Below are 25,044 nucleotides of genomic sequence, written 5' to 3'. Positions count from 1 at the left end.
CCCTGATTTAACCTTGTCTCTCTTCCTTCCAGTTGAGCCCTCGCTGACCCTTGACCTCAGCGCTAATGACCTCTTGAACACTCGCGCCGGGACAATGCTGCAGATCCCGGTGTCGGTCAGTGGACGACCTTTACCCAAACTCACCTGGACCTACGATGGAACGGCTGAGACTGAGAAGAAGAACGAGAGACACACACTGCCCCTGGACGCCGAGGTCCGAGTCCTGCTTTAGTCCTGCTTTAGACCTGCTTTAGTCCTGCTTTAGTCCTGCTTTAGACCTGCTTTAGTCCTGCTTTAGACCTGCTTTAGTCCTGCTTTAGTCCTGCTTTAGACCTGCTTTAGTCCTGCTTTAGACCTGCTTTAGTCCTGCTTTAGTCCTGCTTTAGACCTGCTTTAGTCCTGCTTTAGTCCTGCTTTAGTCCTGCTTTAGTCCTGCTTTAGACCTGCTTTAGTCCTGCTTTAGTCCTGCTTTAGTCCTGCTTTAGTCCTGCTTTAGTCCTGCTTTAGTCCTGATTTAGACCTGTTTTAGTCCTGCTTTAGTCCTGCTTTAGACCTGCTTTAGTCCTGCTTTAGACCTGCTTTAGTCCTGCTTTAGTCCTGCTTTAGTCCTGCTTTAGTCCTGCTTTAGTCCTGCTTTAGTCCTGCTTTAGTCCTGCTTTAGTCCTGTTTTAGTCCTGCTTTAGTCCTGCTTTAGTCCTGCTTTAGTCCTGCTTTAGTCCTGTTTTAGTCCTGCTTTAGTCCTGCTTTAGTCCTGCTTTAGTCCTGCTTTAGTCCTGCTTTAGACCTGCTTTAGTCCTGTTTTAGTCCTGCTTTAGTCCTGCTTTAGTCCTGCTTTAGTCCTGTTTTAGTCCTGCTTTAGTCCTGCTTTAGTCCTGCTTTAGTCCTGCTTTAGTCCTGCTTTAGTCCTGCTTGAGTCCTGTTTTAGTCCTGCTTTAGTCCTGCTTTAGTCCTGATTTAGACCTGCTTTAGTCCTGCTCTAGTTCTTTAATCCAGTCCTGTTCCGGTCCTGGTTCTCACCTGGTTCTAACCCTGGTTCTCACCTGGTTCTCACCTGGTTCTAACCCTGGTTCTCAGCTGGTTCTAACCCTGGTTCTCACCTGGTTCTCACCTGGTTCTAACCCTGGTTCTCAGCTGGTTCTAACCCTGGTTCTCACCTGGTTCTCACCTGGTTCTAACCCTGGTTCTCAGCTGGTTCTAACCCTGGTTCTAACCCTGGTTCTAACCCTGGTTCTCACCTGGTTCTCACCTGGTTCTCACCTGGTTCTCACCTGGTTTTAACCCTGGTTCTCACCTGGTTCTCACCTGGTTCTCACCTGGTTCTTACCTGGTTCTAACCCTGGTTCTCACCTGGTTCTCACCTGGTTCTCACCTGGTTTTAACCCTGGTTCTCACCTGGTTCTCACCTGGTTCTCACCTGGTTCTCACCTGGTTCTCACCTGGTCTTCTTCAGGTCTACACCTCGGACACGTCGACTGAAGTCGTGATCTCTGAGTCTAAAATGTGTCACACTGGACGTTACATCATCAACGCAGAGAGTCCGGCCGGACACAAGGTCCTGAAGGTCCGGGTCAGCATCCTGGGTGAGTCCTGGACCCTCAGACCTGCTTCAGTCTTTATATCAGCCTATAACCCTCTGACCTCTGACCCAGACCTGCCCGGAGCGCCCAGGGACCTGAAGGTCAGCGATGTGACCCGAGGAACCTGCAGACTCTCCTGGAAAGCTCCCGAGAGCGACGGAGGAGAACACATCAAGAGCTACTTCATCGAGAAGAAGACCACCACCGGGAAGGCCTGGACCAAGGTAAGACCCAAGACTAGACCCAAGACCCAAGACTAGACCCAAGACCCAAGACTAGACCCTAGACCCAAGACTAGACCCAAGACTAGACCCTAGACCCAAGACTAGACCCTAGACCCAAGACTAGACCCAAGACCCAAGACTAGACCCTAGACCCAAGACTAGACCCTAGACCCAAGACTAGACCCAAGACCCAAGACTAGACCCAAGACCCAAGACTAGACCCTAGACCCAAGACTAGACCCAAGACTAGACCCTAGACCCTAGACCCAAGACTAGACCCTAGACCCAAGACTAGACCCTAGACCCAAGACTAGACCCAAGACCCAAGACTAGACCCAAGACCCAAGACTAGACCCTAGACCCAAGACTAGACCCTAGACCCAAGACTAGACCCTAGACCCAAGACTAGACCCTAGACCCAAGACTAGACCCAAGACCCAAGACTAGACCCAAGACTAGACCCAAGACTAGACCCAAGACTGAAGACTAGACCTAAGACCCAAGACTAGACCCAAGACTAGACCCAAGACCCAAGACTAGACCCAAGACTCAAGACTAGACCCAAGACCCAAGACTAGACTCTAGACCCAAGACTAGACCCAAGACCCAAGACTAGACCCAAGACTCAAGACTAGACCCAAGACTAGACCCAAGACCCAAGACTAGACTCAAGACTAGACCCAAGACCCAAGACTAGACCCAAGACTAGACCCAAGACCACGCCTCGGACACCGTTAGACTCAGATCTGAACTTGAATCCCTCTGGTGCAGGTGAACCCCGCCTGCTCCACCCAGTCCCTCGTTGTTCCGGACCTGATCGCCGGACAAGAGTACATCTTCAGAATCAAGGCTGAGAACCGCTTTGGCTTTGGCCCTTCTGCTGAGACTCCAGAGGGATCCAGAGCCACAGACCCCATCCGTAAGTCCTGCTAGAACCCTCCAGAGCCCTCTAGAAGTGAGTCACAGACCCCATCCGTAAGTCCTGCTAGAACCCTCCAGAGCCCTCTAGAAGTGAGCCAGAGACCCCATCCGTAAGTCCAGCTAGAACCCTCCAGAGCCCTCTAGAAGTGAGCCAGAGACCCCATCCGTAAGTCCAGCTAGAACCCTCCAGAGCCCTCTAGAAGTGAGCCAGAGACCCCATCCGTAAGTCCAGCTAGAACCCTCCAGAGCCCTCTAGAAGTGAGCCAGAGACCCCATCCGTAAGTCCAGCTAGAACCCTCCAGAGCCCTCTAGAAGTGAGCCAGATATCCCATCCGTAAGTCCAGCTAGAACCCTCCAGAGCCCTCTAGAAGTGAGCCAGAGACCCCATCCGTAAGTCCAGCTAGAACCCTCCAGAGCCCTCTAGAAGTGAGCCAGAGACCCCATCCGTAAGTCCAGCTATTACCCTCCAGAGCCCTCTAGAAGTGAGCCAGAGACCCCATCCGTAAGTCCAGCTAGAACCCTCCAGAGCCCTCTAGAAGTGAGCCAGAGACCCCATCCGTAAGTCCAGCTAGAACCCTCCAGAGCCCTCTAGAAGTGAGCCAGAGACCCCATCCGTAAGTCCAGCTAGAACCCTCCAGAGCCCTCTAGAAGTGAGCCAGATATCCCATCCGTAAGTCCAGCTAGAACCCTCCAGAGCCCTCTAGAAGTGAACCAGAGACCCCATCCGTAAGTCCAGCTAGAACCCTCCAGAGCCCTCTAGAAGTGAGCCAGAGACCCCATCCGTAAGTCCAGCTAGAACCCTCTAGAGCCCTCTAGAAGTGAGCCAGAGACCCCATCCGTAAGTCCAGCTAGAACCCTCTAGAGCCCTCTAGAAGTGAGCCAGAGACCCCATCCGTAAGTCCAGCTAGAACCCTCCAGAGCCCTCTAGAAGTGAGCCAGAGACCCCATCCGTAAGTCCAGCTAGAACCCTCCAGAGCCCTCTAGAAGTGAGCCAGAGACTCCATCCATTCTAAACCCTGTTGTGACCTTTCCAAACCCCTCAGATCCACCGGATCCTCCAACACGACTGAAGATCCTCAGTGTGAAGAAAGGCGTGGTGTCTTTGAGCTGGAAGGCCCCCAAGAACGACGGAGGGGCCCCGGTCACTCACTACAGTGTGGACCTGCTCTGCTGGGACGCCAGCGGCTCTCAGAAGGAAGGATGGAGAAGGTAACTAACATGTTCTTCCCACTTCCTTTCAGCAGATATTATTATTATATATATATATATATATATATATATATATATATATATATATATATATAACCAGTGGTTCTCAGAAAAAGGGCTGGAGGTGGTTCACATTTTTAATGAACTAGAACTTCCCCTAAACTATAAACTATAGAGAAGTGACAATAACAGAAATGTCATGACCTTGTGTCATCACAATAAATGAATTAAAAGCGCTTTAGCTTAAAAACACAGAGGAACTAAAGTTCAGACATGAAATGTTGAGACTTCTACATCTCATGAAGTGAGAACGCCTCTGAACACGTGTCACACTCACTTTACACAACCAGAACTCAACATAGAACAGTCTTTAGCTGAGTCCACTGAGTCAGCCACATGGAGGACGTTCAGTTAGGTATGGTCAGGACTCAGACCTGGTCCCGGACCCGGTCCCGGTCCCGGTCCCGGACCCGGTCCCGGTCCCAGCTCAGATCCTGACTCAGATCCGATCTCTCTCAGGAGTAACCGTAGAGAAGTGGAGACGACTCACTTTAAGGTGGAGGATTTGACCGAAGGTGATGAGTACGAGTTCAGAGTGACCGCCTACAACCAGGCCGGACCCAGCCGACCCTCCACCACCGCCGGACCCATCCTCGTCCAGGACCAGACCTGTGAGTGAAGACCAAGGGAGACTGGGGCAGGCCGGGTTAAGTCCTGCTGTTCTCCTGTTATAGTCCTGCTATAGTCCTGTTATAACCCTGTTATAGACTGTTATAGTCCTGTTATAGTCTCATTATAGTCTCATTATAGTCTCATTATAGTCCTGTTATAGTCCTGCTATAGTCCTGTTATAACCCTGTTATAGACTGTTATAGTCCTGTTATAGTCTCATTATAGTCTCATTATAGTCTCATTATAGTCCTGTTATAGTCCTGCTATAGTCCTGTTATAACCCTGTTATAGACTGTTATAGTCCTGTTATAGTCTCATTATAGTCTCATTATAGTCTCATTATAGTCCTGTTATAGTCCTGTTATAGTCCTGTTATAGTCTCATTATAGTCCTGTTATAGTCTCATTATAGTCCTGTTATAGTCTCATTATAGTCCTGTTATAGTCCTGTTATAGTCCTGTTATAGTCTCATTATAGTCCTGTTATAGTCTCATTATAGTCCTGTTATAGTCTCATTATAGTCCTGTTATAGTCCTGTTATAGTCTCATTATAGTCTCATTATAGTCTCATTATAGTCCTGTTATAGTCTCATTATAGTCCTGTTATAGTCTCATTATAGTCCTGTTATAGTCCTGTTATAGTCTCATTATAGTCTCATTATAGTCTCATTATAGTCCTGTTATAGTCCTGTTATAGTCTCATTATAGTCCTGTTATAGTCTCATTATAGTCCTGTTATAGTCTCATTATAGTCCTGTTATAGTCTCATTATAGTCCTGTTATAGTCCTGTTATAGTCTCATTATAGTCCTGTTATAGTCTCATTATAGTCCTGTTATAGTCTCATTATAGTCCTGTTATAGTCCTGTTATAGTCCTGTTATAGTCTCATTATAGTCCTGTTATAGTCTCATTATAGTCCTGTTATAGTCTCATTATAGTCCTGTTATAGTCCTGTTATAGTCTCATTATAGTCTCATTATAGTCTCATTATAGTCCTGTTATAGTCCTGTTATAGTCTCATTATAGTCCTGTTATAGTCTCATTATAGTCCTGTTATAGTCTCATTATAGTCCTGTTATAGTCTTATTATAGTCCTGTTATAGTCTCATTATAGTCCTGTTATAGTCTCATTATAGTCCTGTTATAGTCTCATTATAGTCCTGTTATAGTCTCATTATAGTCTTGTTATATTCTCAGTATAGTCCTGTTATAGTCCAGTTATAGTCTCATTATATTCTTGTTATAGTCTCATTATAGTCCTGTTATAGTCCTGTTATAGTCCTGTTATGGTCCTGTTATAGTCTTGTTATAGTCTCATTATAGTCCTGTTATAGTCCTGTTATAGTCCTGTTATGGTCCTGTTATAGTCTTGTTATAGTCTCATTATAGTCCTGTTATAGTCCTGTTATAGTCCAGTTATAGTCTCATTATATTCTTGTTATAGTCTCATTATAGTCCTGTTATAGTCCTGTTATGGTCCTGTTATGGTCCTGTTATAGTCCTGTTATAGTCTCATTATAGTCCTGTTATAGTCTCATTATAGTCCTGTTATAGTCTCAGTATAGTCCTGTTATAGTCCTGTTATAGTCCTGTTATAGTCTCATTATAGTCCTGTTATAGTCTCATTATAGTCCTGTTATAGTCTCAGTATAGTCCTGTTATAGTCCTGTTATAGTCCTGTTATGGTCCTGTTATAGTCCTGTTATAGTCTCATTATAGTCCTGTTATAGTCCTGTTATAGTCCTGTTATAGTATCATTATAGTCTCATTATAGTCTCATTATAGTCCTGTTATAGTCCTGTTATAGTCCTGTTATAGTCCTGTTATAGTCCTGTTATAGTCCTGTTAAAGTCCAGTTGTAGACCTGTTATAGTCCTGTTATAGTCCAGTTGTAGTCCTGTTATAGACCTGTTATAGTCCAGTTGTAGACCTGTTATAGACCTGTTATAGTCCTGTTATAGTCCAGTTGTAGACCTGTTATAGTCCAGTTGTAGTCCTGTTATAGTCCAGTTGTAGACCTGTTATAGTCCAGTTGTAGACCTGTTATAGTCCTGTTATAGTCCTGTTATAGTCCAGTTGTAGACCTGTTATAGTCCTGTTATAGTCCAGTTGTAGACCTGTTATAGTCCTGTTATAGACCTGTTGTAGACCTGTTATAGTCCAGTTGTAGACCTGTTATAGTCCTGTTATAGTCCAGTTGTAGACCTGTTATAGTCCTGTTATAGACCTGTTGTAGACCTGTTATAGTCCTGTTATAGTCCAGTTGTAGACCTGTTATAGTCCAGTTGTAGACCTGTTATAGACCTGTTATAGTCCAGTTGTAGACCTGTTATAGACCTGTTATAGTCCTGTTATAGACCTGTTATAGACCTGTTATAGTCCAGTTGTAGACCTGTTATAGTCCAGTTGTAGACCTGTTATAGTCCAGTTGTAGACCTGTTATAGTCCAGTTGTAGACCTGTTATAGACCTGTTATAGACCTGTTGTAGACCTGTTATAGTTTAGTTGTAGACCTGTTATAGTCTAGTTGTAGACCTGTTATAGTCTAGTTGTAGACCTGTTATAGTCCAGTTGTAGACCTGTTATAGTCCAGTTGTAGACCTGTTATAGTCCAGTTGTAGACCTGTTATAGTCCTGTTATAGTCCAGTTGGAGTGGTTTTGTTTATGTGTAGTTATGTTTTTGACTGTGTTTTTGTCCTTGTACAGTCCTTGTTTAGAGCATTTTTAGTTCTTTTTATGTTTGTGTTTGTCCTGGTTTAGTCCTGGTTTAGTCCTGGTTTAGACCTGGTTTAGACTTGGTTTAGTCCTGGTTTAGTCCTGGTTTAGTCCTGGTTTAGTCCTGGTTTAGACCTGGTTTAGTCCTGGTTTAGTCCTGGTTTAGTCCTGGTTTAGACCTGGTTTAGTCCTGGTTTAGTCCTGGTTTAGACCTGGTTTAGTCCTGGTTTAGTCCTGGTTTAGACCTGGTTTAGTCCTGGTTTAGTCCTGGTTTAGACCTGGTTTAGTCCTGGTTTAGTCCTGGTTTAGTCCTGGTTTAGACCTGGTTTAGTCCTGGTTTAGACCTGGTTTAGTCCTGGTTTAGTCCTGGTTTAGTCCTGGTTTAGACCTGGTTTAGTCCTGGTTTAGTCCTGGTTTAGTCATGGTTTAGTCCTGGTTTAGACCTGGTTTAGTCCTGGTTTAGTCCTGGTTTAGTCCTGGTTTAGACCTGGTTTAGTCCTGGTTTAGACCTGGTTTAGTCCTGGTTTAGTCCTGGTTTAGACCTGGTTTAGACTTGGTTTAGTCCTGGTTTAGACCTGGTTTAGTCCTGGTTTAGACCTGGTTTAGTCCTGGTTTAGTCCTGGTTTAGTCCTGGTTTAGTCCTGGTTTAGTCCTGGTTTAGTCCTGGTTTAGACCTGGTTTAGTCCTGGTTTAGACCTGGTTTAGACTTGGTTTAGTCCTGGTTTAGTCCTGGTTTAGACCTGGTTTAGTCCTGGTTTAGTCCTGGTTTAGTCCTGGTTTAGACCTGGTTTAGACCTGGTTTAGACCTGGTTTAGTCCTGGTTTAGTCCTGGTTTAGACCTGGTTTAGTCCTGGTTTAGACCTGGTTTAGTCCTGGTTTAGTCCTGGTTTAGTCCTGGTTTAGACCTGGTTTAGTCCTGGTTTAGACCTGGTTTAGTCCTGGTTTAGTCCTGGTTTAGTCCTGGTTTAGACCTGGTTTAGTCCTGGTTTAGTCCTGGTTTAGTCCTGGTTTAGTCATGGTTTAGTCCTGGTTTAGACCTGGTTTAGTCCTGGTTTAGTCCTGGTTTAGACCTGGTTTAGACCTGGTTTAGTCCTGGTTTAGTCCTGGTTTAGTCCTGGTTTAGACCTGGTTTAGACTTGGTTTAGTCCTGGTTTAGTCCTGGTTTAGACCTGGTTTAGTCCTGGTTTAGACCTGGTTTAGTCCTGGTTTAGTCCTGGTTTAGTCCTGGTTTAGACCTGGTTTAGTCCTGGTTTAGACCTGGTTTAGTCCTGGTTTAGTCCTGGTTTAGACCTGATTTAGACTTGGTTTAGTCCTGGTTTAGTCCTGGTTTAGTCCTGGTTTAGACCTGGTTTAGACCTGGTTTAGACCTGGTTTAGTCCTGGTTTAGTCCTGGTTTAGTCCTGGTTTAGACCTGGTTTAGACCTGGTTTAGTCCTGGTTTAGTCCTGGTTTAGACCTGGTTTAGACTTGGTTTAGTCCTGGTTTAGTCCTGGTTTAGACCTGGTTTAGACTTGGTTTAGTCCTGGTTTAGTCCTGGTTTAGACCTGGTTTAGTCCTGGTTTAGACCTGGTTTAGTCCTGGTTTAGTCCTGGTTTAGTCCTGGTTTAGACCTGGTTTAGACCTGGTTTAGACCTGGTTTAGTCCTGGTTTAGACCTGGTTTAGTCCTGGTTTAGTCCTGGTTTAGTCCTGGTTTAGTCCTGGTTTAGACCTGGTTTAGACTTGGTTTAGTCCTGGTTTAGTCCTGGTTTAGTCCTGGTTTAGACCTGGTTTAGACTTGGTTTAGTCCTGGTTTAGTCCTGGTTTAGACCTGGTTTAGTCCTGGTTTAGTCCTGGTTTAGACCTGGTTTAGTCCTGGTTTAGTCCTGGTTTAGTCCTGGTTTAGACCTGGTTTAGACCTGGTTTAGTCCTGGTTTAGACTTGGTTTAGTCCTGGTTTAGTCCTGGTTTAGTCCTGGTTTAGACCTGGTTTAGACTTGGTTTAGTCCTGGTTTAGTCCTGGTTTAGACCTGGTTTAGTCCTGGTTTAGTCCTGGTTTAGACCTGGTTTAGTCCTGGTTTAGTCCTGGTTTAGACCTGGTTTAGTCCTGGTTTAGACCTGGTTTAGACCTGGTTTAGACCTGGTTTAGTCCTGGTTTAGACCTGGTTTAGACCTGGTTTAGACCTGGTTTAGTCTTGGTTTAGTCCTGGTTTAGTCCTGGTCTCAGTCTGCTCTGTTCTCAGGTGCCCCGTCCATCGAGCTGGAGGAGTTCTTGGAATCTGAGCAGGGTCAGGAGATCCGGATCGTGGCAAAGATCCGGGGCTGTCCATTCCCGAGCCTGACGTGGTTGAAGGCTCCGCCCCACAAGCCTGACCTGAAGTCTGAGGTCCAGTACGACGAGAACATCAACAAGATGGTGTCGGACGAGACGTGCACGCTGCTGGTGCAGAGGGCCATCCGAGCAGACACCGGGCTCTACACGCTGCAGGCCTCCAACAGCCTGGGCAAGGCCAGCAAGGAGATGAGGCTCAACGTCATGGGTGAGTCCAGACCCGGTCCTGACCCGGTCCAGACCCGGTCCAAAACCCAGTCCTGACCCGGTCCTGACCCGGTCCAAAACCCAGTCCTGACCCGGTCCTGACCCAGTCCTGACCCGGTCCAGACCCAGTCCTGACCCGGTCCTGACCCGGTCCTGACCCGGTCCAAAACCCAGTCCTGACCCGGTCCTGACCCGGTCCAAAACCCAGTCCAAACCCAGTCCAGACCCAGTCCTGACCCGGTCCTGACCCGGTCCTGACCCGGTCCAAAACCCAGTCCTGACCCGGTCCTGACCCAGTCCTGACCCGGTCCTGACCCGGTCCAAACCCAGTCCAGTCGCAGTCTGAGCCTGAGATGAGGCTCAACTTCATTCGTGACTTGTTCCTGACTTTTCCCTGCCTCTCTCTCGTAGGTCGCCCGGGCGCTCCCTCGGCTCCTATTAAGTTTGAGGAGATCGGTGCAGAGAAGATCACTCTGTCATGGCTTCCTCCCAAAGACGACGGAGGCTCCAGAGTGACAAACTACGTCATCTGGCGGCGGGTGGCGACTCGTAAGACTTGGGTCATAGTGACGAACGAGCCCAAAGAGCGGCTCTGGACCGTGGAGAACCTGATGGAGGGACACGAGTACGTCTTCAGAATAATGGCTCAGAACAAGTACGGCGTCGGAGAACCGCTGGACTCGGAGCCTGAGGTGGCACGCTACATCAGCCGTGAGTCTGAACCCTCAGGGCCCTCGAGGCCCCCTCTTCCTTTAGTCCTGGTTTAGTCCTGGTTTAGTCCTGGTTTAGTCCTGGTTTAGACCTGTTTAGTCCTGGTTTAGTCCTGGTTTAGCCCTGGTTTAGATCTGGTTTAGTCCTGGTTTAGATCTGGTTTAGTCCTGGTTTAGCCCTGGTTTAGTCCTGGTTTAGCCCTGGTTTAGATCTGGTTTAGTCCTGGTTTGGATCTGGTTTAGTCCTGGTTTAGCCCTGGTTTAGTCCTGGTTTAGTCCTGGTTTAGTCCTGGTTTAGTCCTGGTTTAGCCCTGGTTTAGATCTGGTTTAGTCCTGGTTTAGACTTGGTTAAGTCCTGGTTTAGACTTGGTTTAATCCTGGTTTAGACCTGGTTTAGTCCTGGTTTAGATCTGGTTTAGTCCTGGTTTAGATCTGGTTTAGTCCTGGTTTAGCCCTGGTTTAGTCCTGGTTTAGTCCTGGTTTAGCCCTGGTTTAGTCCTGCTCTAGTCCTGGTTTAGCCCTGGTTTAGTCCTGGTTTAGTCCTGGTTTAGTCCTGGTTTAGCCCTGGTTTAGTCCTGGTTTAGTCCTGGTTTAGTCCTGGTTTAGTCCTGGTTTAATCCTGGTTTAGCCCTGGTTTAGTCCTGGTTTAGCCCTGGTTTAACCCTCTCTCCCCCGCAGGACCCCCGGGGCAGGTAGAGAAGCCCACAGTCTCAGCCGTGACCTTGGACTCGATGACAGTGAACTGGGAGGAGCCTGAGGATGACGGGGGCGTGGCCATCAGCGGGTACTGGCTGGAGAGGAAGGAGACCACTGCCAAGCGGTGGGTGCGCGTGACCCGGGAGCCCATCCGCCCCATGGGCGTGGGCGAGTCCTTCTGCGTCCCGGGACTCATCGAGGGCTCACAGTACATGTTCAGAGTCACCGCCATCAACGCCGCTGGACCCGGGCTGCCCAGCCCGCTCACCGACCCCATGTTCGCCCGCGACCCAATCTGTGAGTCCCACACCCTGACCCTGACCCTAACCCTAACCCTGACCCTGACCCTAACCCTAACCCTGACCCTGACCCTGACCCTGACCCTGACCCTGACCCTGACCCTGACCCTGAAATGATGACAGTCTGTTTCATTTGACTAGGACTTTTCTAGTGAATAAAGATCAATAAATACATGAATAAATAAATAATACCACTAGTACTTTATGTCTATAGTTATATATATGTCATAGTTATTCACGATATAGTGACGAGTGTGACTATCACTGACCAATCATCTGTCTCCTTTATGTAGCCCCGCCCTCTCCCCCTACCCCCAAGGTCTCTGATTGGACCAAATCCTCTGTGGACCTACACTGGATCCCGCCCCTTAAAGACGGAGGCTCAAGGATCATGGGCTATTGGGTCGAGTACAAGGAGGAGGGCACCGAGGCCTGGGTCAAGGTCTGTACTGGCTTTAGTCCTGCTTTAGTCCTGCTTTAGACCTGCTTTAGTCCTGCTTTAGTCCTGCTTTAGACCTGCTTTAGACCTGCTTTAGTCCTGCTTTGGACCTGCTTTAGACCTGCTTTAGACCTGCTTTAGTCCTGCTTAGTCCTGCTTTAGTCCTGCTTTAGACCTGCTTTAGTCCTGCTTTAGTCCTGCTTTAGACCTGCTTTAGTCCTGCTTTAGTCCTGCTTTAGTCCTGCTTTAGACCTGCTTTAGTCCTGCTTTAGTCCTGCTTTAGTCCTGCTTTAGTCCTGCTTTAGACCTGCTTTAGTCCTGCTTTAGTCCTGCTTTAGTCCTGCTTTAGACCTGCTTTAGTCCTGCTTTAGTCCTGCTTTAGACCTGCTTTAGTCCTGTTTTAGTCCTGCTTTAGTCCTGCTTTAGTCCTGCTTTAGTCCTGCTTTAGTCCTGCTTTAGACCTGCTTTAGACCTGCTTTAGTCCTGCTTTAGTCCTGCTTTAGTCCTGCTTTAGACCTGCTTTAGTCCTGCTTTAGTCCTGCTTTAGACCTGCTTTAGTCCTGCTTTAGTCCTGCTTTAGTCCTGCTTTAGACCTGCTTTAGTCCTGCTTTAGACCTGCTTTAGTCCTGCTTTAGACCTGCTTTAGTCCTGCTTTGGACCTGCTTTAGACCTGCTTTAGTCCTGCTTAGTCCTGCTTAGTCCTGCTTTAGACCTGCTTTAGTCCTGGTTTAGACCTGCTTTAGTCCTGCTTTAGTCCTGCTTTAGTCCTGCTTTAGTCCTGCTTTAGTCCTGCTTTAGACCTGCTTTAGTCCTGCTTTAGTCCTGCTTTAGTCCTGCTTTAGACCTGCTTTAGTCCTGCTTTAGTCCTGCTTTAGTCCTGCTTTAGACCTGCTTTAGTCCTGCTTTAGTCCTGCTTTAGTCCTGCTTTAGACCTGCTTTAGACCTGCTTTAGTCCTGCTTTAGTCCTGCTTTAGACCTGCTTTAGACCTGCTTTAGTCCTGCTTTAGTCCTGCTTTAGTCCTGCTTTAGACCTGCTTTAGACCTGCTTTAGTCCTGCTTTAGACCTGCTTTAGACCTGCTTTAGTCCTGCTTTAGTCCTGCTTTAGACCTGCTTTAGACCTGCTTTAGTCCTGCTTTAGTCCTGCTTTAGACCTGCTTTAGACCTGCTTTAGTCCTGCTTTAGACCTGCTTTAGACCTGCTTTAGTCCTGCTTTAGTCCTGCTTTAGACCTGCTTTAGACCTGCTTTAGTCCTGCTTTGGACCTGCTTTAGACCTGCTTTAGACCTGCTTTAGTCCTGCTTTAGACCTGCTTTAGTCCTGCTTTAGTCCTGCTTTAGTCCTGCTTTGGACCTGCTTTAGACCTGCTTAGTCCTGCTTAGTCCTGCTTTAGACCTGCTTTAGTCCTGCTTTAGACCTGCTTTAGTCCTGCTTTAGACCTGCTTTAGTCCTGCTTTAGTCCTGCTTTGGACCTGCTTTAGTCCTGCTTTAGTCCTGCTTTAGACCTGCTTTAGACCTGCTTTAGTCCTGCTTTGGACCTGCTTTAGACCTGCTTTAGTCCTGGTTTAGACCTGCTTTAGTCCTGCTTTAGTCCTGCTTTAGACGTGGTTTAGTCCTGCTTTAGTCTTGCTTTAGTCCTGCTTTAGACCTGCTTTAGTCCTGCTTTAGTCCTGCTTTAGACCTGCTTTAGTCCTGCTTTAGTCCTGCTTTAGTCCTGCTTTAGTCCTGCTTTAGTCCTGCTTTAGTCCTGCTTTAGACCTGCTTTAGACCTGCTTTAGTCCTGCTTTAGACCAGCTTTAGACCTGCTTTAGTCCTGCTTTAGACCTGCTTTAGTCCTGCTTTAGACCTGCTTTAGTCCTGCTTTGGACCTGCTTTAGACCTGCTTTAGTCCTGCTTAGTCCTGCTTAGTCCTGCTTTAGACCTGCTTTAGTCCTGCTTTAGACCTGCTTTAGTCCTGCTTTAGACCTGCTTTAGTCCTGCTTTAGACCTGCTTTAGTCCTGCTTTGGACCTGCTTTAGACCTGCTTTAGTCCTTAGTCCTGCTTAGTCCTGCTTTAGACCTGCTTTAGTCCTGGTTTAGACCTGCTTTAGTCCTGCTTTAGTCCTGCTTTAGACGTGGTTTAGTCCTGCTTTAGACCTGCTTTAGTCCTGCTTTAGTCCTGCTTTAGTCCTGCTTTAGTCCTGCTTTAGTCCTGCTTTAGACCTGCTTTAGTCCTGCTTTAGACCTGCTTTAGACCTGCTTTAGTCCTGCTTTAGACCAGCTTTAGACCTGCTTTAGTCCTGCTTTAGACCTGCTTTAATCCTGCTTTAGTCCTGCTTTAGACCTGCTTTAGACCTGCTTTAGTCCTGCTTTAGACCTGCTTTAGTCCTGCTTTAGTCCTGCTTTAGTCCTGCTTTAGTCCTGCTTTAGACCTGCTTTAGTCCTGCTTTAGTCCTGCTTTAGTCCTGCTTTAGTCCTGCTTTAGTCCTGCTTTAGACCTGCTTTAGTCCTGCTTTAGTCCTGCTTTAGTCCTGCTTTAGTCCTGCTTTAGTCCTGGTTTAGTCCTGGTTTAGACCTGCTTTAGTCCTGCTTTAGTCCTGCTTTAGTCCTGCTTTAGTCCTGCTTTAGACCTGCTTTAGACCTGCTTTAGTCCTGCTTTAGACCTGCTTTAGTCCTGCTTTAGACCTGCTTTAGTCCTGCTTTAGTCCTGCTTTAGACCTGCTTTAGTCCTGCTTTAGTCCTGCTTTAGTCCTGCTTTAGACCTGCTTTAGTCCTGCTTTAGTCCTGCTTTAGTCCTGCTTTAGTCCTGCTTTAGACCTGCTTTAGACCTGCTTTAGACCTGCTTTAGTCCTGCTTTAGTCCTGCTTTAGTCCTGCTTTAGTCCTGCTTTAGACCTGCTTTAGTCCTGCTTTAGACCTGCTTTAGTCCTGCTTAGTCCTGCTTTAGACCTGCTTTAGTCCTGCTTTAGTCCTGCTTTAGTCCTGCTTTAGTCCTGCTTTAGTCCTGCTTTAGACCTGCTTTAGTCCTGCTTTAGTCCTGCTTTAGTCCTTCTTTAGACCTGCTTTAGACCTGCTTTAGTCCTGCTTTAGTCCTGCTTTAGTCCTGCTTTAGACCTGCTTTAGTCCTGCTTTAGACCTGCTTTAGTCCTGCTTTAGTCCTGCTTTAGACCTGCTTTAGTCCTGCTTTAGTCCTGCTTTAGACCTGCTTTAGACCTGCTTTAGTCCTGCTTTAGTCCTGCTTTAGACCTGCTTTAGACCTGCTTTAGTCCTGCTTTAGTCCTGCTTTAGACCTGCTTTAGTCCTGCTTTAGTCCTGCTTTAGTCCTGCTTTAGACCTGCTTTAGTCCTGCTTTAGACCTGCTTTAGTCCTGCTTTAGACCTGCTTTAGACCTGCTTTAGTCCTGCTTTAGTCCTGCTTTAGTCCTGCTTTAGTCCTGCTTTAGTCCTGCTTTAGACCTGCTTTAGACCTGCTTTAGTCCTGCTTTATTCCTGCTTTAGTCCTGCTTTAGACCTGTTTTAGACCTGCTTTAGACCTGCTTTAGACCTGCTTTAGTCCTGCTTTAGACCTGCTTTAGTCCTGGTTTAGTCCTGCTTTAGTCCTGCTTTAGTCCTGCTTTAGTCCTGCTTTAGACCTGCTTTAGTCCTGCTTTAGTCCTGCTTTAGACCTGCTTTAGACCTGCTTTAGTCCTGCTTTAGTCCTGCTTTAGACCTGCTTTAGTCCTGGTTTAGTCCTGCTTTAGACCTGCTTTAGTCCTGCTTTAGTCCTGCTTTAGTCCTGCTTTAGACCTGCTTTAGACCTGCTTTAGTCCTGCTTTAGTCCTGCTTTAGACCTGCTTTAGTCCTGGTTTAGTCCTGCTTTAGACCTGCTTTAGTCCTGCTTTAGTCCTGCTTTAGTCCTGCTTTAGACCTGCTTTAGACCTGCTTTAGTCCTGCTTTAGACCTGCTTTAGACCTGCTTTGGTCCTGCTTTAGTCCTGCTTTAGTCCTGCTTTAGACCTGCTTTAGACCTGCTTTAGTCCTGCTTTAGTCCTGCTTTAGACCTGCTTTAGTCCTGCTTTAGACCTGCTTTAGACCTGCTTTAGTCCTGCTTTAGTCCTGCTTTAGTCCTGCTTTAGTCCTGCTTTAGACCTGCTTTAGTCCTGCTTTAGTCCTGCTTTAGTCCTGCTTTAGTCCTGCTTTAGTCCTGCTTTAGACCTGCTTTAGTCCTGCTTTAGTCCTGCTTTAGACCTGCTTTAGTCCTGGTTTAGTCCTGCTTTAGACCTGCTTTAGTCCTGCTTTAGACCTGCTTTAGTCCTGGTTTAGTCCTGCTTTAGTCCTGCTTTAGTCCTGCTTTAGTCCTGCTTTAGACCTGCTTTAGACCTGCTTTAGTCCTGCTTTAGACCTGCTTTAGTCCTGGTTTAGTCCTGCTTTAGTCCTGCTTTAGTCCTGCTTTAGTCCTGCTTTAAACCTGCTTTAGTCCTGCTTTAGTCCTGCTTTAGTCCTGCTTTAGTCCTGCTTTAGTCCTGCTTTAGACCTGCTTTAGACCTGCTTTAGTCCTGCTTTAGTCCTGCTTTAGACCTGCTTTAGACCTGCTTTAGTCCTGCTTTAGTCCTGCTTTAGTCCTGCTTTTGTCCTGCTTTAGTCCTGCTTAGTCCTGCTTTAGACCTGCTTTAGTCCTGCTTTAGTCCTGCTTTAGACCTGCTTTAGTCCTGCTTTAGTCCTGCTTTAGTCCTGCTTTAGACCTGCTTTAGTTCTGCTTTATTCCTGCTTTAGACCTGCTTTAGACCTGCTTTAGTCCTGCTTTAGACCTGCTTTAGACCTGCTTTAGTCCTGCTTTATTCCTGCTTTAGTCCTGCTTTAGTCCTGCTTTAGACCTGCTTTAGTCCTGCTTTAGTCCTGCTTTAGTCCTGCTTTAGTCCTGCTTTAGACCTGCTTTAGTCCTGCTTTATTCCTGCTTTAGACCTGCTTTAGACCTGCTTTAGTCCTGCTTAGTCCTGCTTTAGTCCTGCTTTAGTCCTGCTTTAGACCTGCTTTAGTCCTGCTTTAGTCCTGCTTTAGTCCTGCTTTAGACCTGCTTTAGTCCTGCTTTAGTCCTGCTTTAGTCCTGCTTTAGTCCTGCTTTAGACCTGCTTTAGTCCTGCTTTAGTCCTGCTTTAGTCCTGCTTTAGACCTGCTTTAGTCCTGCTTTAGACCTGCTTTAGTCCTGCTTTAGTCCTGCTTTAGACCTGCTTTAGACCTGCTTTAGTCCTGCTTAGTCCTGCTTAGTCCTGCTTTAGACCTGCTTTAGTCCTGCTTTAGTCCTGCTTTAGACCTGCTTTAGTCCTGCTTTAGACCTGCTTTAGTCCTGCTTTAGTCCTGCTTTAGTCCTGCTTTAGACCTGCTTTAGACCTGCTTTAGTCCTGCTTTATTCCTGCTTTAGTCCTGCTTTAGACCTGTTTTAGACCTGCTTTAGACCTGCTTTAGACCTGCTTTAGTCCTGCTTTAGACCTGCTTTAGTCCTGCTTTAGTCCTGCTTAGTCCTGCTTTAGACCTGCTTTAGTCCTGCTTTAGTCCTGCTTTAGTCCTGCTTTAGACCTGCTTTAGTCCTGCTTTAGTCCTGCTTTAGTCCTGCTTTAGACCTGCTTTAGACCTGCTTTAGTCCTGCTTTATTCCTGCTTTAGTCCTGCTTTAGACCTGTTTTAGACCTGCTTTAGACCTGCTTTAGACCTGCTTTAGTCCTGCTTTAGTCCTGCTTTAGTCCTGCTTTAGTTCTGCTTTATTCCTGCTTTAGTCCTGCTTTAGACCTGCTTTAGTCCTGCTTTAGTCCTGCTTTAGACCTGCTTTAGTCCTGCTTTAGACCTGCTTTAGTCCTGCTTTAGTCCTGCTTTAGACCTGCTTTAGTCCTGCTTTAGTCCTGCTTTAGACCTGCTTTAGTCCTGCTTTAGTCCTGCTTTATTCCTGCTTTAGTCCTGCTTTAGTCCTGCTTTAGTCCTGCTTTAGACCTGCTTTAGTCCTGCTTTATTCCTGCTTTAGTCCTGCTTTAGACCTGCTTTAGTCCTGCTTTAGTCCTGCTTTAGACCTGCTTTAGACCTGCTTTAGTCCTGCTTTAGTCCTGCTTTAGACCTGCTTTAGTCCTGCTTTAGTCCTGCTTTAGACCTGCTTTAGTCCTGCTTTAGACCTGCTTTAGTCCTGCTTTAGTCCTGCTTTAGACCTGCTTTAGACCTGATTTAGTCCTGCTTAGTCCTGCTTTAGACCTGCTTTAGTCCTGCTTTAGTCCTGCTTTAGACCTGCTTTAGTCCTGCTTTAGACCTGCTTTAGTCCTGCTTTAGACCTGCTTTAGTCCTGCTTTATTCCTGCTTTAGTCCTGCTTTAGACCTGCTTTAGTCCTGCTTTAGTCCTGCTTTAGACCTGCTTTAGACCTGCTTTAGTCCTGCTTTAGTCCTGCTTTAGACCTGCTTTAGTCCTGCTTTAGTCCTGCTTTAGACCTGCTTTAGTCCTGCTTTAGACCTGCTTTAGTCCTGCTTTAGTCCTGCTTTAGTCCTGCTTTAGACCTGCTTTAGTCCTGCTTTAGTCCTGCTTTAGTCCTGCTTTAGTCCTGCTTTAGACCTGCTTTAGTCCTGCTTTAGTCCTGCTTTAGACCTGCTTTAGACCTGCTTTAGTCCTGCTTTAGTCCTGCTTTAGTCCTGCTTTAGTCCTGCTTTAGACCTGCTTTAGTCCTGCTTTAGTCCTGCTTTAGTCCTGCTTTAGTCCTGCTTTAGACCTGCTTTAGTCCTGCTTTAGTCCTGCTTTAGTCCTGCTTTAGTCCTGCTTTAGACCTGCTTTAGACCTGCTTTAGTCCTGCTTTAGACCTGCTTTAGTCCTGCTTTAGTCCTGCTTAGTCCTGCTTTAGACCTGCTTTAGTCCTGCTTTAGTCCTGCTTTAGACCTGCTTTAGTCCTGCTTTAGTCCTGCTTTAGTCCTGCTTTAGTCCTGCTTTAGACCTGCTTTAGACCTGCTTTATTCCTGCTTTAGTCCTGCTTTAGACCTGCTTTAGACCTGCTTTAGACCTGCTTTAGTCCTGCTTTAGACCTGCTTTAGACCTGCTTTAGTCCTGCTTTAGTCCTGCTTTATTCCTGCTTTAGACCTGCTTTAGACCTGCTTTAGTCCTGCTTTAGACCTGCTTTAGTCCTGCTTTAGTCCTGTTTTAGTCCTGCTTTAGACCTGCTTTAGTCCTGCTTTATTCCTGCTTTAGTCCTGCTTTAGACCTGCTTTAGTCCTGCTTTAGTCCTGCTTTAGACCTGCTTTAGTCCTGCTTTAGTCCTGCTTTAGACCTGCTTTAGTCCTGCTTTAGTCCTGCTTTAGACCTGCTTCAGACCTGCTTTAGTCCTGCTTTATTCCTGCTTTAGTCCTGCTTTAGACCTGCTTTAGTCCTGCTTTAGTCCTGCTTTAGTCCTGCTTTAGTCCTGCTTTAGTCCTGCTTTAGACCTGCTTTAGACCTGCTTTAGATCTGCTTTAGACCTGCTTTAGTCCTGCTTTAGTCCTGCTTTAGACCTGCTTTAGTCCTGCTTTAGTTTTGCTTTAGACCTGTTTTAGACCTGCTTTAGACCTGCTTTAGTCCTGCTTTAGTCCTGCTTTAGACCTGCTTTAGTCCTGGTTTAGTCCTGCTTTAGACCTGCTTTAGACCTGCTTTAGTCCTGCTTTAGTCCTGCTTTAGACCTGCTTTAGTCCTGGTTTAGTCCTGCTTTAGTCCTGCTTTAGTCCTGCTTTAGTCCTGCTTTAGACCTTCTTTAGACCTGCTTTAGTCCTGCTTTAGACCTGCTTTAGTTCTGCTTTATTCCTGCTTTAGACCTGCTTTAGACCTGCTTTAGTCCTGCTTTAGACCTGCTTTAGACCTGCTTTAGTCCTGCTTTATTCCTGCTTTAGTCCTGCTTTAGTCCTGCTTTAGACCTGCTTTAGTCCTGCTTTAGTCCTGCTTTAGTCCTGCTTTAGTCCTGCTTTAGACCTGCTTTAGTCCTGCTTTATTCCTGCTTTAGACCTGCTTTAGACCTGCTTTAGTCCTGCTTAGTCCTGCTTAGTCCTGCTTTAGACCTGCTTTAGTCCTGCTTTAGTCCTGCTTTAGTCCTGCTTTAGTCCTGCTTTAGACCTGCTTTAGTCCTGCTTTAGTCCTGCTTTAGTCCTGCTTTAGTCCTGCTTTAGACCTGCTTTAGTCCTGCTTTAGTCCTGCTTTAGTCCTGCTTTAGACCTGCTTTAGTCCTGCTTTAGACCTGCTTTAGTCCTGCTTTAGTCCTGCTTTAGACCTGCTTTAGACCTGCTTTAGTCCTGCTTAGTCCTGCTTAGTCCTGCTTTAGACCTGCTTTAGTCCTGCTTTAGTCCTGCTTTAGACCTGCTTTAGTCCTGCTTTAGTCCTGCTTTAGTCCTGCTTTAGACCTGCTTTAGTCCTGATTTAGTCCTGCTTTAGTCCTGCTTTAGACCTGCTTTAGACCTGCTTTAGTCCTGCTTTATTCCTGCTTTAGTCCTGCTTTAGACCTGTTTTAGACCTGCTTTAGACCTGCTTTAGACCTGCTTTAGTCCTGCTTTAGACCTGCTTTAGTCCTGGTTTAGTCCTGCTTTAGTCCTGCTTTAGACCTGCTTTAGTCCTGCTTAGTCCTGCTTTAGACCTGCTTTAGTCCTGCTTTAGTCCTGCTTTAGTCCTGCTTTAGTTCTGCTTTATTCCTGCTTTAGTCCTGCTTTAGACCTGCTTTAGACCTGCTTTAGTCCTGCTTTAGTCCTGCTTTAGACCTGCTTTAGACCTGCTTTAGACCTGCTTTAGTCCTGCTTTAGACCTGCTTTAGTCCTGCTTTAGTCCTGCTTTAGACCTGCTTTAGTCCTGCTTTAGTCCTGCTTTAGACCTGCTTTAGTCCTGCTTTAGACCTGCTTTAGTCCTGCTTTATTCCTGCTTTAGTCCTGCTTTAGTCCTGCTTTAGTCCTGCTTTAGACCTGCTTTAGTCCTGCTTTATTCCTGCTTTAGTCCTGCTTTAGACCTGCTTTAGTCCTGCTTTAGTCCTGCTTTAGTCCTGCTTTAGACCTGCTTTAGTCCTGCTTTAGTCCTGCTTTAGACCTGCTTTAGTCCTGCTTTAGTCCTGCTTTAGACCTGCTTTAGTCCTGCTTTAGACCTGCTTTAGTCCTGCTTTAGTCCTGCTTTAGACCTGCTTTAGACCTGATTTAGTCCTGCTTAGTCCTGCTTTAGACCTGCTTTAGACCTGCTTTAGTCCTGCTTTAGTCCTGCTTTAGACCTGCTTTAGTCCTGCTTTAGACCTGCTTTAGTCCTGCTTTAGACCTGCTTTAGTCCTGCTTTAGTCCTGCTTTAGACCTGCTTTAGTCGTGCTTTAGTCCTGCTTTAGTCCTGCTTTAGTCCTGCTTTAGACCTGCTTTAGACCTGCTTTAGTCCTGCTTTAGACCTGCTTTAGTCCTGCTTTAGTCCTGCTTAGTCCTGCTTTAGACCTGCTTTAGTCCTGCTTTAGTCCTGCTTTAGACCTGCTTTAGTCCTGCTTTAGTCCTGCTTTAGTCCTGCTTTAGTCCTGCTTTAGACCTGCTTTAGACCTGCTTTATTCCTGCTTTAGTCCTGCTTTAGACCTGCTTTAGACCTGCTTTAGTCCTGCTTTAGACCTGCTTTAGACCTGCTTTAGTCCTGCTTTAGTCCTGCTTTAGACCTGCTTTAGTCCTGCTTTAGTCCTGCTTTAGACCTGCTTTAGTCCTGCTTTAGACCTGCTTTAGTCCTGCTTTAGTCCTGCTTTAGACCTGCTTTAGACCTGATTTAGTCCTGCTTAGTCCTGCTTTAGACCTGCTTTAGACCTGCTTTAGTCCTGCTTTAGTCCTGCTTTAGACCTGCTTTAGTCCTGCTTTAGACCTGCTTTAGTCCTGCTTTAGACCTGCTTTAGTCCTGCTTTAGTCCTGCTTTAGACCTGCTTTAGTCGTGCTTTAGTCCTGCTTTAGTCCTGCTTTAGTCCTGCTTTAGACCTGCTTTAGACCTGCTTTAGTCCTGCTTTAGACCTGCTTTAGTCCTGCTTTAGTCCTGCTTAGTCCTGCTTTAGACCTGCTTTAGTCCTGCTTTAGTCCTGCTTTAGACCTGCTTTAGTCCTGCTTTAGTCCTGCTTTAGTCCTGCTTTAGTCCTGCTTTAGACCTGCTTTAGACCTGCTTTATTCCTGCTTTAGTCCTGCTTTAGACCTTCTTTAGACCTGCTTTAGACCTGCTTTAGTCCTGCTTTAGACCTGCTTTAGACCTGCTTTAGTCCTGCTTTAGTCCTGCTTTATTCCTGCTTTAGACCTGCTTTAGACCTGCTTTAGTCCTGCTTTAGACCTGCTTTAGTCCTGCTTTAGTCCTGTTTTAGTCCTGCTTTAGACCTGCTTTAGTCCTGCTTTATTCCTGCTTTAGTCCTGCTTTAGTCCTGCTTTAGACCTGCTTTAGTCCTGCTTTAGTCCTGCTTTAGTCCTGCTTTAGACCTGCTTTAGACCTGCTTTAGTCCTGCTTTAGTCCTGCTTTAGACCTGCTTTAGACCTGCTTTAGTCCTGCTTTATTCCTGCTTTAGTCCTGCTTTAGACCTGCTTTAGTCCTGCTTTAGTCCTGCTTTAGTCCTGCTTTAGTCCTGCTTTAGTCCTGCTTTAGACCTGTTTTAGACCTGCTTTATTCCTGCTTTAGTCCTGCTTTAGACCTGCTTTAGACCTGCTTTAGTCCTGCTTTAGACCTGCTTTAGTCCTGCTTTAGTCCTGCTTTAGACCTGCTTTAGACCTGTTTTAGACCTGCTTTAGACCTGCTTTAGTCCTGCTTTAGTCCTGCTTTAGACCTGTTTTAGACCTGCTTTATTCCTGCTTTAGACCTGCTTTAGACCTGCTTCAGACCTGCTTTAGTCCTGCTTTAGTCCTTCTTTAGTCCTTCTTTAGACCTGCTTTAGTCCTGCTTTAGTCCTGCTTTAGACCTGCTTTAGTCCTGCTTTAGTCCTGCTTTAGTCCTGCTTTAGACCTGCTTTAGTCCTGCTTTAGTCCTGCTTTAGACCTGCTTTAGTCCTGCTTTAGACCTGCTTTAGTCCTGCTTTAGTCCTGCTTTAGACCTGCTTTAGACCTGTTTTAGACCTGCTTTAGACCTGCTTTAGTCCTGCTTTAGTCCTGCTTTAGACCTGTTTTAGACCTGCTTTATTCCTGCTTTAGACCTGCTTTAGACCTGCTTCAGACCTGCTTTAGTCCTGCTTTAGTCCTTCTTTAGTCCTTCTTTAGACCTGCTTTAGTCCTGCTTTAGTCCTGCTTTAGACCTGCTTTAGTCCTGCTTTAGTCCTGCTTTAGACCTGCTTTAGACCTGCTTTAGTCCTGCTTTAGTCCTGCTTTAGACCTGCTTTAGACCTGCTTTATTCCTGCTTTAGTCCTGCTTTAGACCTGCTTTAGTCCTGCTTTAGACCTGTTTTAGACCTGCTTTAGACCTGTTTTAGACCTGCTTTAGACCTGCTTTAGTCCTGCTTTAGTCCTGCTTTAGTCCTTCTTTAGTCCTGCTTTAGTCCTGCTTTATTCCTGCTTTAGTCCTGCTTTAGTCCTGCTTTAGTCCTGCTTTATTCCTGCTTTAGTCCTGCTTTAGTCCTGCTTTAGTCCTGCTTTATTCCTGCTTTAGTCCTGCTTTAGTCCTGCTTTAGACCTGCTTTAGACCTGCTTTAGACCTGCTTTAGTCCTGCTTTAGTCCTGCTTTAGACCTGTTTTAGACCTGCTTTATTCCTGCTTTAGTCCTGCTTTAGACCTGCTTTAGTCCTGCTTTAGTCCTGCTTTAGTCCTGCTTTAGACCTGCTTTAGTCCTGCTTTAGTCCTGCTTTAGACCTGCTTTAGACCTGCTTTAGACCTGCTTTAGTCCTGCTTTAGTCCTGCTTTAGACCTGTTTTAGACCTGCTTTAGTCCTGCTTTAGACCTGCTTTAGTCCTGCTTTAGTCCTGCTTTAGTCCTGCTTTAGTCCTGCTTTAGTCCTGCTTTAGACCTGCTTTAGTCCTGCTTTAGACCTGCTTTAGTCCTGCTTTAGTCCTGCTTTAGTCCTGCTTTAGTCCTGCTTTAGACCTGCTTCAGACCTGCTTTAGTCTGCTTTAGTCCTTCTTTAGTCCTTCTTTAGACCTGCTTTAGTCCTGCTTTAGTCCTGCTTTAGTCCTGCTTTAGACCTGCTTTAGTCCTGCTTTAGTCCTGCTTTAGTCCTGCTTTAGACCTGCTTTAGTCCTGCTTTAGTCCTGCTTTAGACCTGCTTTAGTCCTGCTTTAGTCCTGCTTTAGTCCTGCTTTAGACCTGCTTTAGTCCTGCTTTAGTCCTGCTTTAGACCTGCTTTAGTCCTGCTTTATTCCTGCTTTAGTCCTGCTTTAGACCTGCTTTAGACCTGCTTTAGTCCTGCTTTAGTCCTGCTTTAGACCTGTTTTAGACCTGCTTTATTCCTGCTTTAGTCCTGCTTTAGACCTGCTTTAGTCCTGCTTTAGACCTGCTTCAGACCTGCTTTAGTCTGCTTTAGTCCTTCTTTAGTCCTGCTTTAGTCCTGCTTTAGTCCTGCTTTAGTCCTGCTTTAGTCCTGCTTTAGACCTGCTTTAGTCCTGCTTTAGTCCTGCTTTAGACCTGTTTTAGACCTGCTTTAGTCCTGCTTTAGACCTGCTTTATTCCTGCTTTAGTCCTGCTTTAGTCCTGCTTTATTCCTGCTTTAGTCCTGCTTTAGTCCTGTTTTAGTCCTGCTTTACTCTCTTGTCTCAGGCTAAAGACACTGAGGTTCGTGGGACACGTCTTGTCATCGTTGGACTCAAAACTGGAGGAAAATATCGCTTCAGAGTCGTCGCCTTCAACACGGCTGGAAACGGAGAACCAGGAGAGGTCCCCGAGGTCCTGGAGGTCAACGACAGAACCAGTGAGTACCCCACAGGACCAGTGAGTACCCCACAGGACCAGGGAGTACCCCACAGGACCAGGGAGTACACGACAGGACCAGGGAGTACACGACAGGACCAGGGAGTACACGACAGGACCAGTGAGTACCCCACAGGACCAGTGAGTACCCCACAGGACCAGGGAGTACCCCACAGCACCAGGGAGTACCCCACAGGACCAGGGAGTACCCCACAGCACCAGTGAGTACCCCACAGGACCAGGGAGTACCCCACAGGACCAGGGAGTACACGACA

At 46.4% G+C, this 25,044-nt stretch overlaps 1 protein-coding gene across 1 annotated transcript in view; it reads left to right on the top strand.

Annotated features, from left to right (window-relative positions):
- The window catches only part of LOC140359129 (titin-like), a 342,168-nt gene that overhangs the window by 180,542 nt on the left and 136,582 nt on the right, over positions 1-25,044 (top strand). The window contains exons 82-92 of the mRNA XM_072443997.1: positions 33-214; positions 1,451-1,580; positions 1,650-1,801; positions 2,573-2,720; positions 3,766-3,931; positions 4,451-4,602; positions 9,539-9,835; positions 10,246-10,545; positions 11,223-11,537; positions 11,833-11,981; positions 24,620-24,770. Of these exons, the coding sequence (XP_072300098.1) occupies positions 33-214; positions 1,451-1,580; positions 1,650-1,801; positions 2,573-2,720; positions 3,766-3,931; positions 4,451-4,602; positions 9,539-9,835; positions 10,246-10,545; positions 11,223-11,537; positions 11,833-11,981; positions 24,620-24,770 (2,142 nt within the window). The remainder of the gene's footprint in view (positions 1-32; positions 215-1,450; positions 1,581-1,649; positions 1,802-2,572; positions 2,721-3,765; positions 3,932-4,450; positions 4,603-9,538; positions 9,836-10,245; positions 10,546-11,222; positions 11,538-11,832; positions 11,982-24,619; positions 24,771-25,044) is intronic.

Source organism: Eucyclogobius newberryi, unplaced genomic scaffold, assembly GCF_026437365.1.
Source record: "Eucyclogobius newberryi isolate DKJ021-1_F unplaced genomic scaffold, fEucNew1.0.hap1 SCAF_14, whole genome shotgun sequence".
Lineage (NCBI taxonomy): Eukaryota > Metazoa > Chordata > Actinopteri > Gobiiformes > Gobiidae > Eucyclogobius > Eucyclogobius newberryi.
Note: the sequence above shows the minus strand (reverse complement) of the source record. Positions and strands in the feature narration are given on the sequence as shown.